Below are 19630 nucleotides of genomic sequence, written 5' to 3'. Positions count from 1 at the left end.
TAGGGCAGGGATCTCCGTTAGGGCAGGGATCAGCAGCTTGCTTCCTGGTGCAGAATGCCGGCTTGTTACTTTCAGTTTCACTCTGCACTGCAGCCAGGAGCAGACACGTGCTGCAGCCAGCATCAAGGAAACACACACAGGATCAAATATTGGGGGATGTCTTATTCACGGGTGAGTTTCTTATTTTAATTATTTTTTCAAAAATCGGGGGGTGGCTTATTTAATGAGGATGTCTTAAAATCGGGGAAACACGGTATATGAACTAGAATTATTACAAGAACATTACTTGTATTAGAACAGCTTAACATATGTGGACTTTCTAAAATCGATATGGTATTATATCTACTAATTTGAATTCTCTAGCATGGGTTACAAGTATAAATCTGGTATTGAACAGAGCTCCTAACCTGGGAATATTTTTTTTTTTAATGACCAAATAGATTATTTATATATTTGTAATCAGAGCAAATTCTGCAATTTTAGTGTGTACATTCAACCTATTCATGTTGTCTGCTTTTATAGTCCTTTTTTGCTGTGCTAACTCTGAATGCCATCAGGTGAGGTCTGAGTACAGGCATATATACAGGGAATATTTCAGTCTGATACCTCTTGCTATTTACCAAAAAAGCCAGTTTGGTACAGAAAAATTTCTGTCCTACAGAAAAAAAAAAAATATTATATTACTGACCCGGAGGGCAGGTACATTATTCTACATGGTACCCTATAACGGGTCCGTTTAACCATGTGCAACATTTGCACTCCTAATGCGGGGCAGTTTAAGTTTCTTACTAAAACACTAGCCCTTTTGGAAGAATTCACACATACTTGATTGTGGGTGGAGACTTAAATTTAATTTCCTCTCCAAATCAAGATAGGACGTCTGTTTACATCCCCACACCTCCTACTGTGCTGCAATGCTCCTAGTTTTTTAGGCAGCTTATGGGACGTCACCAGCTGTATGTTTGACAGCTGGCCAATTCAGCACCCTACTAGTAAGTAGGACTAGTTGACTACCTATTCATCAATTTACCACTCTTGAGGAACAGTGTTTCTGCTGATATTCACCCTATTTTGTGGTCAGACCATGCCCCGATCAAGTTGGAGGTTTTGTTTGCCCCTCTAAGTTTAGAGTATGTTACTGGTGGATGAATGATTTTCTTTTTAAAAACATGGACACCAAACTGTCCCTTACTGCTAGAATACAAAACTATTTTACCGGGAACAAGGGTTCAGTGACGCGCACTTCCACTCTCCGGAAGTCCCACAAGGCGGTCATTAGGGGCCAGTGTGTGGCCTTGAGCTCCCGCCTTAAAAGGCACTCCAACCTACAGCATGCCTTAACAGTACAGGCACTATGGACTGCGGAGGAGAAGCTCTCTGGTAGACAGTCACTGGGCCTCCTATAGGAGGTGACTTCCTTCCGCTCCAAATTGAGGGCCCTGGAGCTGAGGAAGGTCAGCTGGATGATGCAGCATACTAGACAGCTTTATTACCACAAAGGCAACAAGGCAGATACACTTCTGGCACTCAAACTGAGAGATATACAATCTAGTTCCTCCCCTATGGCCATTAAAGACGAGAAGAAGTTATTAAGGTATTACCCATCCCAAATAGCTTCCCGGTTTGAACACCCAACTATATCACACGGTGCACCAGGCACAGGGCTCCATGGGCTCAGCTTTACAGGCCACCATAGACGCCTACTTAGCTGAACTGAATCTCCCCCAGTTGAAGACAGAACACCTGGAGAACCTTAATAGTCCCATTACTGAAGAGGAAATCTCCAAGGTTATTTCTCATCTCCCTTCACATAAAGCTCCTGGCCCAGATGGTTTGCTGTATTTATATTACAAAACCTTCTTGCTGAATTTTCTTTCCCATCTAGTGGACTTTTTTAATGATTTTTCTCCATGGTCCATCCCGCCTTCCATGTCATGCTCCCATATTACTGTTATCCCCAAGCCGGGTAAGGATCCAACGGATTGTACTAACTACAGACCCGTTGCGTTACTGAACTCGGATCTTAAAATTTACTCTAAGATTTTAGCAAACCGGCTTAAGTTTTTACCGTTTCTTGTATACAGGGACCAAACGGGCTTCATCCCATACCGTCATGCGAGCGACAATACACGCAGAGTAATTATTGTTATTGAAATCCTCAACAAACACAAAACTCCTTCAATTGTCTTGAGTTTGGACGCAGAGAAGGCGTTTGACCGTTTCAGCTGGCCTTTCATGTTTTCTACGCTTACTAAAATGGGGTTCTCAGACCCCTTTGTGGGAGCAATTCACTTCCTTTATAGTTTCCTCTGGGCCTCTGTCAAATTTCCTCATGCCTCCTCTACAGTGTTTTCCATCAAAAATGGGACGCCACAGGGATGCCCCCTGTCCCCCTTGCTCTTCGCCCTTAGTATTGAACTACTGGCGGCGAGAGTACCCTCTAATCCCAATATTCAGGGTGTTCCAGTGAAGGGATCCCCCTATAAAACTTCACTCTATGCGGATGATGTCCTTCTCACGCTTATACAGCCCCTTACTACTCTCCCGAATTTGTGGTCCGAACTAAATGCTTTTTGTTTCAGGTTATAAGGTCAGTTCCTCAAGGACAGAAGCCATGACATATACCACCCTTGCAACTCCCAGCATTACAGGATAGTTATTCCTTCATGTGGCGGGAACATTCTCTGAGTTACTTGGGAACTAAGATCACAGCCTCCTTAGTTCCATAACCAACTGTGCGCGAATAATTTCCCCCCACTGTTTCTGGAGATATACAATTATTTGAATAAATGGAAAGGGGACTCACTGTCGCTTTTAGGACGCATTGCGTCTGTGAAAATGATGCTCTTGCCCAAGCTTCTATATTTTATTTGAAACTCTCCCAGTCCGGGTCCTGATTTTGACTTTGAAAAAGTTGCAGGCTGGTTTTCTGAATTTTATTTGGGCACACAAACAACACAGATTATCCAGATCAGTGGTCTGTACACCCAAGGAATTGGAGGGTCTTGGAGCCCCAGACCTGGTTAAATATTATGTAGCAACTCACTTTCGCTACTTGCCCTCATGGACTATGTTATCCTCTCCCAGTAAATGCTGAGAATTAGAGGAAGCTTGGATTGCCCTGCTTCACCCTAATGTGATGTTATGGAGCTCCTCCATTAATAACGGATAGAGACCTGCTGGGGACCGATGGTGTTTGTGAGGAATATATGGAGAGCATATAAGACTAAGGATGGTCTATCCTCCCAAGCCTCTTTACTTACATCCATTATACACACCCCATCGCTACCCGATAGTTTAACTAGAAATATGTGGCTTTCGTGGAGGGAAAGGGGGCTGTTTCATATTAGGCATATTTTACACCCGGTGGAGAAATGACTACTCTCCTTTCAGGAATTACAAGACAAATTTGACCTCCCACAAACCTCCTTTTTTGCATACTTGCAGATAAGGCATTATGTCCTTTCCCTTCAACAATCGCCCAAACTTACTACACTCAACCCTTTTGAAAGAATTTTTGCCACCGGTCCTTATGCCAAAGGTCTTAATTCCTCCATTTATCGCCTCCTCCATCTGTTTGCACAGGGGGCTTCTGGCAAATTTACTTATATGGGCACCTGAGAAGTCATTTTTGGCCGTGCCCTAGATGGAGATGAATGGTACAAGTTCTGGGAGGTGGCCAATAAAAGCTCCATATGCACATTTTACAAAGAAAACTTGTACAAAATTTTGTTTATAGCCTTTGGGACAGGGTTAATATTCTAATCACAGAAGTGACCCACTCCCCTGACCCACTCCACCATCTACTGGGATTGCCCTTCACGGGCCCCCCCAAACCCACATCTAAGCTTATCACACATGTTTGAACAGGTCTGGGACTCTTGGGATGCCTATTATGCCCATATACAGGTTTAAAGTGTTGATTTGACTATGTGAGCTCCTTAATAATCATCATACTGGTGACCCCCCCCCCCCCCCCCCCCCCTATTGCCCTGTTTTCACCCTACATTTTGCTGCTATTTTTTAACATAAACATACCAAAAAAGCCAGTTTGGTACAGAAAACGTTCTGTCCTATTATAAAAAAACATACAGATATTTCAGTCTGATACTTTTTGCTGTTTACCAAAGAAGACAATTTGGTATCGAAAAATTTCTGTCCTTCTCTAAAAAAAAAAAAAAAAAAAAAAAAAAAAAAAAACAGATTTCAGAGTTTGTTACCTGTTACTATTTACCAAAGAAACCGTTTGGTACCGGTGCATTTTTGTCCAAATATGTAAAAGATGAGCAGGAGAAGGTGTGGGGTAGGGCGACCTGCCGCCTCTGGCAGGGGGCATACTCCCCAGGAGTCCGCCACTGTACTACAGCAGCAGCAGCAAACTGTTGGAGGCAGCAGCACACGTTTTCAAACAGGTCTGAGATGTGTGTGGAGCACCAGTACGCTGGTAGATATATTGAGAAGGCGGAATACAATCATACAGCCACGTCATGTGGAGAGTTTTGTGGACTGGGTCTCTGGGGCCTCAAGTGCAGCAAGCTCTTCTAATGCAGCAGCAACCAGCACAGCCATGACAGGAGCAAAGACAGGAGCAAAGACAGGAGTTAGCGTGGCTAAGGTGCCTGTATGACCTCCCATGCCCAATGACTCTCCCTTGTTGTTGTTTGATGAACAGCCTGAGGATCTGTCAGTGCGAATTTCAGAGCAGGAGGCAGACTTTGAGACCCTTGGAGAGTGTGGTCAGCACTTGCTGGGCGAGGGTTCTGGATCAGTGGCTGTATTTGCAGAGGTTGGCTTGAATGAAAATGAGGATGATGATGGTGATGTCACCTGGGAACCACCAGTGCGTGTAAGGGCTAGCAGCAGTTTCAAAACAGACATAGAGGAAAGGCAGCAACAGACTGGGGATGGAAGGGGCTGCAAATCTGCCTCATGCGAGTCCCAAAGAAGAGACAGACAAGTGGGCACAAGCAGGAAAACAGTCAAAGACGATGTGACCGTGGGGGAGATGGAGCTGGAGCAGACGCAGGGAACCCAGCAGACGCAGTGGCAGGCAAAGAAAAAGAGCAGCAGAGTGGTTGCACGCATTTCTCCAGTGTGGTCCTTTTTCACGCTGAAAGACAATGACTGGTGCGTAGCAATCCGCATCCTGTGCCACAAGCAGATCCGCAGAGGACAGGCTGCATCACATTTGGGTACAACATCCTTGCTTTCCCACATGCGCAAGAACCACAAACCAAAGTGGGAGCAGTACTTGTGTTCTCTTGAAGGAGGTGCAACCTCTTCATTGTCTCTTCTTCCACCTCCATTGACTTTCTCCACCTCCAACTGTCCTTGCTACTACGTCTCTAAGACTAAGACTTCTCGCGGCGATGTAGTAAATATTGGGTGGCCTTGCATTGCTCAGTGGGCAGTAGTCTGCAGGAGGCATTACAGCACTCCACCGAGGGGTGTGGTGGGAAAGCATGGTCCACCCCAGTCTTCTCCCTCCTCCTGCATTGCTTTTACTGTCAACCCCTCTCTTTTCGACACTCCTCCTGAAAGGACAGCAGCGGAGGACACTTTAGTTAAGCCGGCAAGCCACTACGGCTCCCTCGAACACAAGTGTTGCCATGCAGTGCTAAAACTGGTGTCCTTGGGGGAGAAGTCACACCACCAGAGAACTCTTGACTGCTATGCACAGAGAGATGGAGGCTTGGCTGAAGCTCTCCCGACTCACAACAGGCAACGTCGTGTGCGACAACGGGGCCAACCTTTTGGCCTCACTGCGCATGGGCTGCATAATACATGTGCCTTGCTTTGCGCATGTACTGAACCTGGTGGTGCAGAAGTTCTTCCACACGTACCCAGGACTGCAGGACTTACTGAGACAGGCTTGCTTCATTAGCAGCAATGTCTGCCGACCCCCTACTGCTGCTGTGGCTCTTAGAAAGATCCAGCGCCAACAGAGGCTGCCACTGCATAGACTGATTTTTGACACAGTTACTAGATGGAAATCCAGCCTGCACATGCTCCAGCATCTGTGTGAGCAAAAGCTAGCCACCCGCCATTACTTGGTCAGTGTGGTGCATAGAGGCAGCGGGGCCCTTGGTACAGCCACACAGCTGAGCTATTTTAACAGTGACCAGTGGCTGCTGATGGAGACGCTGTGCAAGGTACTGGCCCTCTTTGAGTAGGCCACAAACGTTGTGAGTCGAGAGTGGTCAGGGTGGAACGATGTCATACCCATCATCTTTCTGCTTGATAATACCCTGTGTGGCCTGATGGGAGGTGAGGAAGAAATAGGGGAGGATGAGGGTGGCATTACACTCCATAGCGCACAGCCAGCATCAGGAGTTTCAAGAGGAGGAAGAAGATGATTATGATTATGGTGATGATGATGATGAGGGGGACCATGTTGGGGCTGCTGGACAAGAACTGTCCAACCCACATTTGTACTGTCACACCCCAGGCATGGAACAACAGGAACTGCTGCAGCTTGAAGAGAAGGAGGTGGGTGATGAGGAGGAAGATTTTTGGCGCCTACTGAGGGACAGGAGGAGGATGAGTCCAGGGAAACTCCTCTTTCATATGTGTGCCCACATGTTGCGATGCCTACGGAGGGACCCCTGCATTTGTAGCATCAAAAACCGGTATGATTACTGGCTGGCCACTCTTCTTGACCACCGCTACAAAAGACAAAATGTCACAGTTTCTACCCAGTCCGGCGCAAGAGAAAAAAAAGGTGACCCGCCTGAGCAGAATACTATGTGACGGGCTGTGTGAGGAGTTCCGCGCACCACATTCCACACAGGGAGCTCAGGCGGACACTGCCTCCACTGTATCCTCCTGTAGCGGCACACTTCCAAAAGTGTAGGCCAAGGCAGGGAATTTTCTTGATGCCTGGCGAGACCTGATGCAGCCACCTCAAACAAGTGAAGTGCAGGGGCATAACCATCGAGAAGGCATGAAGCGCATGGTGCACGATTACGTTGGCTCTTTTCTGACTGGTGGTGGTGGTGTCGATGACAGCAGTTAGGAGGAGGATGCCTGTCCTGACCGGTAGTGACGCCATTCATTTTTGGGTCAACAAGCTTGAAATCTGCCCGCTTTTGGCACAGTATGCCATCAAGCTTCTTTTGTGTCCGGCATCCAGTGTTCTGTCTGAAAGAACCTTCAGTGCCACTGGCGGAGTGGTCACGTACAACCGATCATGACTGTTGCCGGAAAATGTCAGTCGCCTCACCTTTTTAAAAAAGGCAGCTAGCAAAATACTTTACATCTCTGCTGCTTCCGGGAGGCCAACAAACTGCAGATGGAAACCCCCAGTACTGCTGATAGGTACACTGATAGGTACCATTGCCTTTGCCTAATTTTTCAGCTAAGTATTGTAAGATTGAGGATGGCATTCATGTCATCCACTCCATTATGCAAACTAGCAATATCGTCTACCTTTCTACCGCTTCCGGCACCACAGACCACAGCAACAGTGCTGGCGCACAAAACATTGGTGGTCTTCTACGTTTAATCACAAATTTCCAATTTTTCTATTACACCCTTCTGGGTGGCATTGACAATAGACTACACCCAGCTCTAGATACCAGTTATCAAGGTGGTCCCTGCTCCGTCTCAGCTGCTGCTGCCGTCTCCCCTCCTCCCGCTGCTGCTGCCGCCTGTCAGTACTTCATTCACTAAAATTGTTCGCTTCTGGGTGGCATTGACGATGCACTACACCCAGCTCTAGATGCCAGTTACCAATGTGGTCCATGCTCCATCTCGGGGCCCACCTCCTCCTCCTGCTGCTGCTGCCACCTGTCAGTACTCCATTCACTAAAATTGCACACTTCTGGGTGGCATTGATGATGCTCTACAACCAACTCTAGATGCCAGTTGTGTAGAGGATAGATGCAGGGATAGACCTGTAGTGTGACAGGGACAGTGTTAGGAGCCTTCTTAGTTCATTTTTTGCTGCATAGTTCAGTGTTTTATAGGGCATTTACTTTTACATGAGCTACTAGCTAGTCAGTTTTGCTAAATTGTCAGCAGCCAGCACATTTAGTGCAAGTTATATTGTGTGTATTATACTCTTACGCGCTGTTCACTGACTGCACATGCACTGAAGGTACAATTGTGGTTGCTGCTACTTGTAGTGCCACATATAGCTAGTCAGTTTTGTTAAATTGTCAGCAGTCAGCACATTTAAATCGGCAGTCAGCACATTCACTAAATAATTAGTGAAGACACTGTTAGTCATCTTTTTGCACACTGTATATTCACTAAAGCTAAATAAAATCAATTGCAGTTCCTATATACCAAAGATGACTATTTGGCACAGTGAAATTTCTGGCCTACTTTAAAATAAATTACATTAAATTAAATAAACTACATTACCAATTTTTTTTGGAAATGGTCAAATGTACAGTATTGTACAAAATGTCCAATGTTTGAAACAGTTGTATTAAACAAACCAAAGTAGCTATATTTTTACAATGATACATTTTAACAGACTATGCTGAAACCCAAAAATAGAGTAGAGGCACATTGAGTTGTTCTGTGCTTAATTTTCTCCACATATAAATGTACTAATAAAAAAACAAATAAACTCTAGCCAAGACTTTCTAAAATATTTAAGCAGACATACAACTGTATCATTATTAGATTAGTTCTCTTTCTTTCAAATGTTAATTATTTCTTATGAATCCTACCGGTAAGCTGATACATGAGAAAACCAAATTTTATATTGTTCTGTGGTTCTCAAAACAAAGAGGTGAAAGTGTGAATGTGCTAAGGCGTCTCGTAGCACCAATCTTTTTTTAGGAATGACCCATTTAGAGATCATGGCTTTGGTTTTCTCTTATCTCACAGGGAGTCCATGGCTGGTAACATCATTCATTCTTGTAAAGCCTTTTCTCTTCTCTTTTGCTGTAGGACACAAAACTGCTGAAGTTCTAGGGGAAGCTCAGAGCATAAGTTCTCAGTCACCGCTAAAGTATCTGCTTTTGCTAGGCAAGGAGCATTAAGATAGCTGTCAACTAACAATGTAAAGTCAGCAAGTATGGCATCCAACATAGCTTGACGCAAATCTAGGAGGTGCAATACTTCCAGAGCCAACACTTTCAGCAAAGTAACAGACAATGGACGGTCGGACCACATATTAGGATTTTGCTCCATCAATGTTTGATATTCAAGAAATGTACTTGTGCAGATGGCATTCTTAGATACTGAGTCAAACAGTCCTTCACAGTAGATGTTCGATGAGGAAGAAAATCACCAGTCTCCATGGAAAACAAGTACACATCAACCACGTGTGTATCAAAAACATTATTCAAAAACACACCAAATTGGTGGGGCAAAATATCTCCTAGCCAAGGACCACCGTGGGTTACCTTTAGGATGCCTTTGTCTTCAAGCACCACTTGAAGACCATTTTTAAAGACCCCTGGTCTCATGGTGAGGATGTCGGAGGTAAACATGATTTCTTGTGTCCACCTGCAGCCAACACAGTTTCCCATAGCGACATATGTTCAGGCCAGAAGCTCCCGAGCTCAAGACCTTTTGGTGCTGGAGATGCAGAATCTTTCTTCTATTGTCTTTCATCCTCTTGGCCTTTTGTCGTCTACTGGTTCCACGTTTAGAACATTTTGCCCAAAAAAACAGCCTTGCTCCTCACACAGTTTCACCAGTCTTCAAATCCTTGACTTTAATCAGGAGAGCAGTGTGATCTGCATGAACACCAAGTAAAACTGCTTGAAATCTTCCATTAATGGTTGTAATTTTAATAGTCTTCCCAATAATACAGCTCAGAAAACATTCACCAGAAGGTAATGAAATTAATGCAAATAAATGTTAGCCTTCTGTAGCTTCTAATGTGTGAGTTAGGCGGGGAGCCCCAATACAGATATTTTAGTGTTTGATACCTGTTCTTATTTACCAAAGAAGACCGTTTGGTACAGTTAAAATTCTGATGATGCACTACACCCAGCGAGTTACCAATGAAGTCTCCGCTGTTTCTCAGGGCCCACCACCTCTTCCTCCTTTTGCTGTTGCTGCTGCCTGTCAGTACTTTATTCACTAAAATTGTATTACAGACTTCTTTGTGGCATTGACGAAGCACTACACCCAGCTCTCCATGACACTTACCAATGCGGTCTCCCTGGCGATAGCTGACCAGAGGCCACACACTGCCACTGCTCTCGCTGACCCACGCTCTTGTCTCTGGTCCTCCATCCTTTTGTCACCGTGCTACTTGTCCACAACTTTATGGGTGGCATTCCTGACACATGTCATCCAGGTCATGATGCCAGCTAGCAATTAATATTAATAAACAGGATTTATATAGCGTTAAAAAATGATGCAGTGCTGTACAATAAATAGGGGTGCGTACATTAAATAGCAATGCTGTCCCCTGCTTTTTTGATGGCAAAGACTGCTGCTAGTGGGTTTAGTTCACACGTACATGTCCTAATGTTTATGCTGCCTTCTGTACGTTGTCCATCACGCAAAAATCCTTTTTACCTGCTGTCACTTTGCCTGCCATTTTCTGGAAAACCTCAAGGCCTTTTGGAACGTTTGTATGTTTCCCTTGTTGCCACTGTTCTCCTACACATACCTAGCAAATTTGGTGGTTCCAACATGTATAGGGGCTTTGCTAATAATGTGTAAGGTCGGCTTATTGACTTTAATGGAGTTCGCGAAATCGGTTCACCGAAATTTTGCGGACCCATCGGACGTTTAAGGAAATTTTTTGAGACTGTCGGAGGCCTTCTCGCTCATCCCTAATAGTCAGCCCTGAAACGCTCGAGTAAAGATGCAAAGGCTTCCAGAAAAATAGCATTTTATAAGATTATAAATCTTCACCACAACCCTTAAATTCCCACAGCCTTTCTCTTATAGTACCAAATTATAACTCAACAGACAGAAATGTGCTTCAACCAGATTTGCGAAAGATCTTTTGTTGCAAAAAAAAATGTTTAATGACTTGTTCTTTTGTGTGTGTGTGTCCTAACCCTGACTGTAAGCCCATTCAAAAGATATTTATGAAAAGCCCTCTAAGTTTTATTTAGGAGTAAAAGGCAAAAGTGAAAAGTTATTGTTTAGGATGATAGATAGTTGCTGGTACTCAGGTAAACATGGGCATGCCTTACAAGTTTGACCTTTTGTTATAAATCATTAGGGGTTATTTGTTGACATAACTTAAAGGACAATACTGCATCACATTGTTCAACTCTCAGCAACAGGCATCCAGTAAGAATTTCCCACTTATCAACTTAGTCAAGTAGGTGATTAAGAATTTATTTGCAGAGGTTATTTTACAATGTATATTTCTCATTTACTTAACCCATTTTTCCAATCGATGTAAACATTATGCAAATGTAGGCACTTTAAATTGAAAATAAGATAAAAATTCATAATTAAGCTGTTATCTTCAGTAAATATGTATCTAAAATGATCAGTAAATTTTGGACATAAATTTAATGTTAATCTCTACTTTACCTGAAAAAGTAAAATTTGTCCTTACCTTTACATTACCAAAGCCCCTGAAATGGTTTAACAAGGCAACCCATCAGAATAAAGGATCAGAGGCGAAGCTTTGAAAGTGGTGGGGTCAGTTGCAAACCAGATATTTGCAGGAAATATAGGCATGTATGTTGCCTATATTGTTAGATCTACTGATTTTTTTTTTTTATTTATTTTATTTATTTATTTTTTGAGACGCACGGTTTTCACAGAAGATTTTCAATAATTATGCTTATGTTCATTGTATACTTTGATTGATTTCTCCAGATTTAACATCCAGTTTGTATTTTGATCTTTTTCTAGCATTTGTACTTTAAAAAAACAAATGTTCCAGTATCTGTATTTTCTAAATACTGTATTTTCCGGCGTATAAGACAACTTTTAACCCCGAAAAATCTGTGCCAAAGTCGGGGGTTGTCTTATAGGCCGGGTACTTACCAATCACATACAAGCTGCTGTAAGCGCACCAACGAGAAAGTTAGAAAGTTTCTGTACTTCCTGGTTGTCAGCAAATGAAAGCTCGCCATTGGTTGTTTAGTATTCTTTTGCTGCCACATTTTGAATCATCTGTTCGGGTGCTGCACATAGGGAGTGACACCATGGTGGAGGGACCCGGCTGTACCCTGAATGGGGAGAAGATCCGAGCTCGGGTTACCAAGGGTCAGAGTGTCAGAGAGCTTTGGGGGAACGCTGTGAGCCATGCGGTATAGATATTTTTAATTGCGTGTTATATAATATTGTGATTTACAAATCAGCCACTAGGTGGAGCTGTGTGACTGGCTGTAATAGCCCAGAGAATCCCTGCTGCTTTCTACTATGGTGGCTGTAAAGTCTGCAACCCCAGCTGTCACTTAAAGAGGAACTAAACTCAGAATTTCTAAGTAAAAATTTTGTTACTGTTTTTTTTAAGTGCAACAACTTCTATATTTTAACTGGAAAAGTTGGGGATGGTCTTATACACCCAGTCGTCTTATACGCCGGAAAATACGGTGATTTTTTTTTGGTTTTCCTCTCTCAGGTATTACTAACGCCGACACCCAATAGCTCCAAGTTACCAGAGCTCCACAAGATGTCCGTTCCCAAAAACAGTCAAGATACGGATCTGAAGATTAAACTGGCTATAAGGATGGACAAACCTCCTCACATGAAGCATAGTGGGTAAGCTGGTTAAAAAATAATACTTATGTTAAAGTGCGACTCATTTTAACCTTTGCTCTTATGTGGTCTTAAAATACTATATATACTGTTTGCTTTTCAGCTTTATACCTCTTGGTATGTCTTTTTATACTGTGTATTATATAACGTGTAATTGTGTAAAAATGTACATATTTCCCTACTATTTTCTGTGTCTTTTGTGCTCAAAACTTAGTTTGAGAATTTGTAATTAGTGTGTTTTTTATACAACTTTTCCGAAGACCTTTTCATTCTGTTTTAAATTAATGGCAAAAGTAAATTGCAGCACATAATTCACACTTTTCTGTGTGTTACAGCTCATGTAGTAACACGCATATATGTAAAGATCTCCATCTTGTTTCCTTTACCCCTTTATAGTACAGTGCAGGGCATAAATAAAAACAGCCACATTGAGAAGAACTGCATTTCCTACTTGTAAAATATTTTATTGATGTAAGAACACATGAAGAACACATGAAAATAGACTAGTGATAATCTGTCCTGTGTGAATGAAATCTATTGTTTTTTTGAAAGCCTTTTACTTTTATGGAGTAGTCATACATTGGATTGACATGAATATAGCATGTGTACATATGTCACATCACTTTATGGAGTAGGTAGAAGAGGAGCAGAGCATGCACCTCTAAAATGGTTCATAATCGTAAAGCATATTTATACCCCCAAAAATAAATCGGACCTATTGCAGCTTTCCATTCCTTGGAAGGGGTGTATGCAATATTGTTTTTTTTAGCCTTTTTTTCCCTCTTGTTCAATTGGTAATCCTGTAACTAACTGTTTGCTAAGTTATGCTGCCAAAGAACACTGCCACAACCCAGACTCATATACAAAACATGAAGCATGATCTATGGACTTTTGAGGCACAAAAAATTTTATAACATATAATAACACTGGGGAGCACATTTTTGTTGAGTTAGATCTTACACTCGTGTTTTTTTTTTTTTACAAATTTTTGGGTGGTGAATCCAGAAATGACCCTAGTTTTTTTTATAATCACATGCAGTTTTTACGATACAGGGTACCCTCCATTTTTGTCAAAAAACATATAATAAAAAAATAATGAAATAACTTGAATGTACTGTTTATTTAAATTTATTTTGTTCATACAAAGGATTTATTGTTACTCTGACATTTTTTTTACAATAAAACATTTGAAAATTAATTGGGTAAGCAGTTAAGGTAGAAAATTAGGCTTATAGCTTTCCTGGAGTGTTCAGTGTTCAGCGGGACAATCCCGCCAATAGTCAGCCATCATATGTACATCCCATCTACCCTGATACCTTCCTTCCATGACCTTCAAATCTTGGTGGAATCGTTCACCTTGCTCATCACTGACTGCACCAAGGTTTTTCGGGTTTTTAGAAAGATGACTAAGCAGAAAATGCACCTTGATGCTCATATTGCTACTAAACATTTTGTAGCTTTCCAAGAGTCTCTGGACAATATCTGTGTAATTGTTTGTTCGTGTTTTTCCAAGAAAAACAGATGATTGCTGATTGCTCTGCTCCCTGAGTTGCTGAGGAAAGGGAAATCCTGATCAGGCTTTCCCTTTCCTCAGGGAGCCGAGCAATCAGCGGAGCTTTATGCTGACAGCTCTGCTCCCCTGATCCGGGAGCCAATACGAGGGCAATAGAGGTTGAATGGCATTACTATGTCAATTCATACCTCTACTGCTCTGTGATTGGTCTATTTCTCAGCCAGTCACAGAGAAGTAGAGGTAATGAATGAACATAGTATTTCCATTCATTGCCCTCCTATTGCTTGCGGTTACAGCTAATTGAAGGCACCTGCTAATTGAAGGCAGGTCCAGGAATCCCACAATGACATTATGATTCATAATGTCATTGTGGGATAACCTGTAAAAAATAAAAAAAACAAGTTTAAAATAAAAAACAGATGCGAAATAATTTAAGAAAAAAAAAAAGTTAAATTACACAAACACACACATTAATAAAATAATTTTAAATTAAAGCCTTGTCCTATTTTTTCTTATATTTTAACCCTTTCAGGGAATGAGTAAGGGGTTTTATGTACCCCTGTACTCATTCCCCAGGGTGGGGCGGTGAAGATCTGGGAGTCTCCTTATTAAAGGGGGCTTCCAGATTCCAAAGTCCTGCTAAAAATGTTTATAAAAGCCCCCATTGTTTTCAATGAAAGCTTTCATATAAGCTTAAAAACGCTTGAAAAAGCCTCCAGTGAGTTCAATGGAAACGTTTTCCTGCGTTTATCCAGTGTTTTAATTTTTTAAATGTTGCAAGCAACGTTTAAGATAACGCTCAAAAACGTGCCTGAAGGAAACGTCCTGGTGTAGATTAGCCCATGGGAATGCAGTCCGTGTAGACTAAAGCTGCATACACACGTCCAATAATTATCGTTAGAAACAACCGATGAACAACCGATTGGCCAAAAAAAGGGACCAAGGACACAGACGAACGAGGATTGTCGTTAGAAAATGAACGACCGCCACGGTGGATCTGATTGGCCAACGATCTTTCACTATCTATCGTGTGTACGGTCGTTCAGTGATTGTGCATGTTTCTGCGGTACACTTTCTCCTTTACATGTCCCTCCCTGCATCGTTCAAACGATTGTATCTAGCGTGTGGACACTGTTGGTGGAAATATATATGAACGATCATATTGTTACAGCATGTACAGAATTGTGCACAATATGATTGTTCAAGTATAATCGTGCATACTCGTTGATCGGTCGTAATCATTCATTTTCCAACAATAATTATTGCAAGTGTGTACCTAGCTTTAGCCTAAAATAGATGTGACAGGTGCTCTTTAATCTTCATGTGAAGTCCAGAGGTATGTAATAGTGTTATGTATCTTTTTATATTGTATCTTTTTATGTATCCTTTTACAATGTATCTCTTTACAATGTATCTTTTTATGTATCCTTTTATAATGTATCTTTTTACATCTGTTTTGGAGGCTGTAGAAGCTCTACACAGTGCTGAAACAAACCAGAATTTTTCTCCCATTGACTTTAATGGGATTCTAATTCGACCACCCGAATTTTTTTGCTATATTCAGCCGAATAGCTGTCGAATCGAATAGTGAGCTATTCGACCAACACTACTCCTAATGTCCAAATATTTGAAGAAGAATATTGCCTTCCAATACCAAATAATGTGACTGTAGAAGAGAAGTTAAAAATATCATTCCGCCAATTTCTGTTCTACGTTTTAATCTATAAAAAGGTTTTTGGTATACAGACAAATATCATATCAGGTTAGCTAGCCTAAATCATTCACATCCTCCAGCAATAACAGAGTTTTGGAATATATCTAATATTTTGCTATGGATACATCAGATCTAATAAGGAGGTTGTTCCCATGTTTATGGTTCTGCTGACCATTATTGTATGTTCAAGTTGTGAAATGATGCATTAATATTCATTTTCCTTTTATCATTTTACATTGTCCTTTTAATCAAGAGAACCTATAATCCCACTTCAGAAGAGTCTTGTTTACTGCATATAAAAATCAATGATGAGGTCTGCAATCTCATACATATGGAACAAGACATCAAATAAACGTGTTGTGCCACCTAGTGCTCACCACAGCAAGTTACACCAATGCCTTGCATTTCTGCGTTTTAGCCTCTTTCTATCTTTATTCTTACTGTAAGAAGGGAGGACATATTCTGAGTGACTAGCAGCCAGCCTCCTAACTTCTACCAGACTTAGCAACACAAAGTTATATCGGTTTTATCATTTTTGGATCAGACGTTCACACACCTTTGGCTTTAGTGCCTGGTTCAGTCTGGGCAACATCCACTTTTAAATACAATTCTGCAAAAAGAATAATGCATTGCGTCATTGATGAGATCAATGAATTATTGCATAATAATTACATATAAGTCTATTAGTGATTAATTCAACTGCCTCTGTTGAAATTATTGGAGATTTCATCTGTATGTCACATGTAGTTTTGTGGGATTTTTTTATTAGTTTTTTTCCCAAAATCTTACAGTATAAAATGTAAACTAAAGTACTATATGTGAATTTTTTACACATATTACTCCTGAATGTTTTATATTAAAAAAAAACTTTTTAGATAGATGTGATATTTTATCAGCTTTACACTGCTCATGGGTGGTTTCCACGCACCTGGAGTGAACGTGAGTGAAGCCCCCATTTTCACTTGTAAAAGCTAGAAGAACTTGGTATGGTACAGGAAAATGTTCCAGTTTGTTACAGTAGTATATTGTAATGCAAAACTTCAGTATAGGGACCAAATTTTGAATTTTAAAATACATGGGCAGTTCTTGTGAGTAAAGTTCAGAGTGCTTCAGGAATAATTTTATTGCAAATCTAGTTTTTTTTCACCAAAATGAAGAAAACTTGAATAGAACCTGCACTAAAAAAATACAGAGCCTGCCATGGCTGGAATTTGAATAAATCAATACAATACTAAAGTACTTGTGGAAAGAATTGTGCATTTAAATATACCTTAAGGGCATTGGTTTTTATAGGGCATAGAAACATTGAAATATTCCAAACATTATATCCATAGAAACATGTTTGTAATATTATGGGAAAGTGTAATATGAAGTATAAAGCTTCAGTTATCTTGAACTAAAATTAAAATTGGGCAATCCTTTCCCCAGGGTTTCATAGTCTTACGATTGAACTACTATTAGGGACTGGAATTTAAGAGATCATAAAGGAACCCTGTATATTGTAGTGCTTAATATTTATTGCTTTTAAGTGCATGTTAGAGGTACAATGCTGTTATCATGCGGCTATATTTATATGCCAATACTTCGGAATGGATTCATAGAATAGAGATGCAGGCATAAGCTAGAAAACGTTAGTACTATGCAAGCAAACATTTTTTTCATGGTGTTTTTGGGTGTCCCCAAATTCAGAAGGAATAAGTGAGAATCATAGTCTGTATTGACCCAACCAGATGACACTGACTGGTGGATTACATTGTGACCTTACAGTATGGATTCTACAAGTCAAAAAAGCATTGTGTTTGTAAAAAGGGATGAGCATTATGATGTCTGCAAACATGCAAATATGACAACTAAAATGTTGTAAAAAATAAAGATAAAATTAGCATTAGAAAACAGTTTTCTGTAAATCTAGTTTCAACAATGCCATTTTACATTCTTCACTGCCAGCAAAATCATTGACTGTCTCCAGGCCAAGTGAGGACATAAAGGTCAGGTGGCTTATATTTATTCACAAAGCCATTGGTCCAATGAGTCATACCTTTACAGAGAGACTTATTGTTTCATCCAGAGTTCTTCATTGCAGCATGTTGGATATACATGGGTAACAAGTCACATTTAGAGTTTATACTTGTGACCAAAATCTTTCAACGCATGAGTATGACAAAACTGCGAGAATGACTTTGTGAATAATATAGTCATATGAATGAGGCTGTTCAACAATTTTGAGTTTTACTTAACTATAGCAAAAAAAAAAAAACAAAAAACAAAACAGCCAAGCTAGTATATTAGGCCTTGTGTAAAAAATAATCCATGTTCCTAGTACAGTGTGGTCAAGGAAAAACATTTTAATTCACCGTCAATTCATTTTTCTCATTCTGTTTTTAATACATTTTAATTGACAGTACATGTGTGTTAATAGTCATTAAATAGAGGATGATCATTCGGCATAAATTGCTGTTTTCATAATGATATGATTAGCACTCCATTGAGATAATTGATACGTGTAGCAGTGCCTTTTGTTTTGATAATGGGTATACTAATTCTAAGCTTTCCAACTGTAGAGGATACAGATAGCTAACTGTTTATCTTGCTTGGGTATCCTTGGAGAGCAAATTATTAAGCAGTATCTTTTAATCATTCTGCCGATAATTGTGGATGGGAGAGCTGGGGAATTCATGGTGTCTTAATAGGGTGCAAATGTTATTTTAATTACCAAGATTAACCAATTAGGTATTTATAGTTACTAGCAAGAGCTGCATGCAGACTAAATATGATTCCATTTTGTGATATGTGTACTATGTGTGATATGGTATTATTTTTTCTTAGATTGTGAAGCTTTCTTAGGGAATTAAGCAAAACTCTTGTGTTTGCATTAGACTGCCAACTTGGCTGTATTGTATGACAGGGCTGTGACATTCTAAGGACTGGTTGGATAAACATACAGGCCATTTCGGGAGGTAAAACAGTTACCATATGTTGTATTTTTTTGTGAATTAATGGTTTTCCTGGAGTTGGGTTTGAAAAAGTAAACCCAAAAATCTGTGATGGTAAAAATGCAGATGCTGTATGTAATTGCAGACAATCTAAACTCTCTAGTTGTCCAGTGGACGTGCTAACCTCCGATTTCAATACTTTGCTTAATCCTTGTTTTGGGTCAGCAAGTCAAGGTAAAGATTGTGAAGTCTAAATTACAAATGTGCCTACTGTCAGTCAGTAAATCAAAGTATTGAGGACACTGGAACAGGGCAGAAATCCCTGGCAATTATTAATTTTATTAAGGATTGGATTCCTCTGATGAAAAGTAAGTGGATAGTATTGATTTATTTTTTTGCAAAATAAGTTAGAAATGTAATGATGTGTAGTAATACCTTACAGTTGCAGCTCAGAAACCATTATCTCTCTGCTAGCTACACAGATGTTTTGTACTGTCACAGGAACCCTCACCAAAAAATAAACTAAAACCTGCAAAAATACATTTTATTTACAGAATAATTTCTGATTTATGTTTAAAAGTCCTATCATTTATATCATTGCCCTTTAATATATTTCCTACCACAGGAGGGCAGCATTGTAAATCGTTAAAATTCCTTTTTTTCTCATATAAATTTACTACTTTATAAAAGCTATATTTTACATACCTAATAATAATGAATACTTTATATTTAGGCGTGAAACACATGGTTGTTGGAAACAACTGTGATCTGATATGGGCTGTTTTTGCACAGTACAGTCTTTAGTTTTTTTTTGTTTGTTTT

General features: G+C 40.5%; 1 protein-coding gene across 1 annotated transcript in view; it reads left to right on the top strand.

Moving 5' to 3' along the window:
- CADPS2 (calcium dependent secretion activator 2) overlaps nt 1–19630 on the top strand; it is a gene marked incomplete in the record, with an annotated part of 181291 nt that overhangs the window by 40571 nt on the left and 121090 nt on the right. Inside the window, 1 exon segment of the mRNA XM_072401573.1 lies at nt 12512–12651. Within this exon segment, the coding sequence (XP_072257674.1) occupies nt 12512–12651 (140 nt within the window).

This window comes from Pyxicephalus adspersus, chromosome 2, assembly GCF_032062135.1.
Source record: "Pyxicephalus adspersus chromosome 2, UCB_Pads_2.0, whole genome shotgun sequence".
Classification (NCBI taxonomy): Eukaryota; Metazoa; Chordata; class Amphibia; order Anura; family Pyxicephalidae; genus Pyxicephalus; species Pyxicephalus adspersus.
Note: the sequence above shows the minus strand (reverse complement) of the source record. Positions and strands in the feature narration are given on the sequence as shown.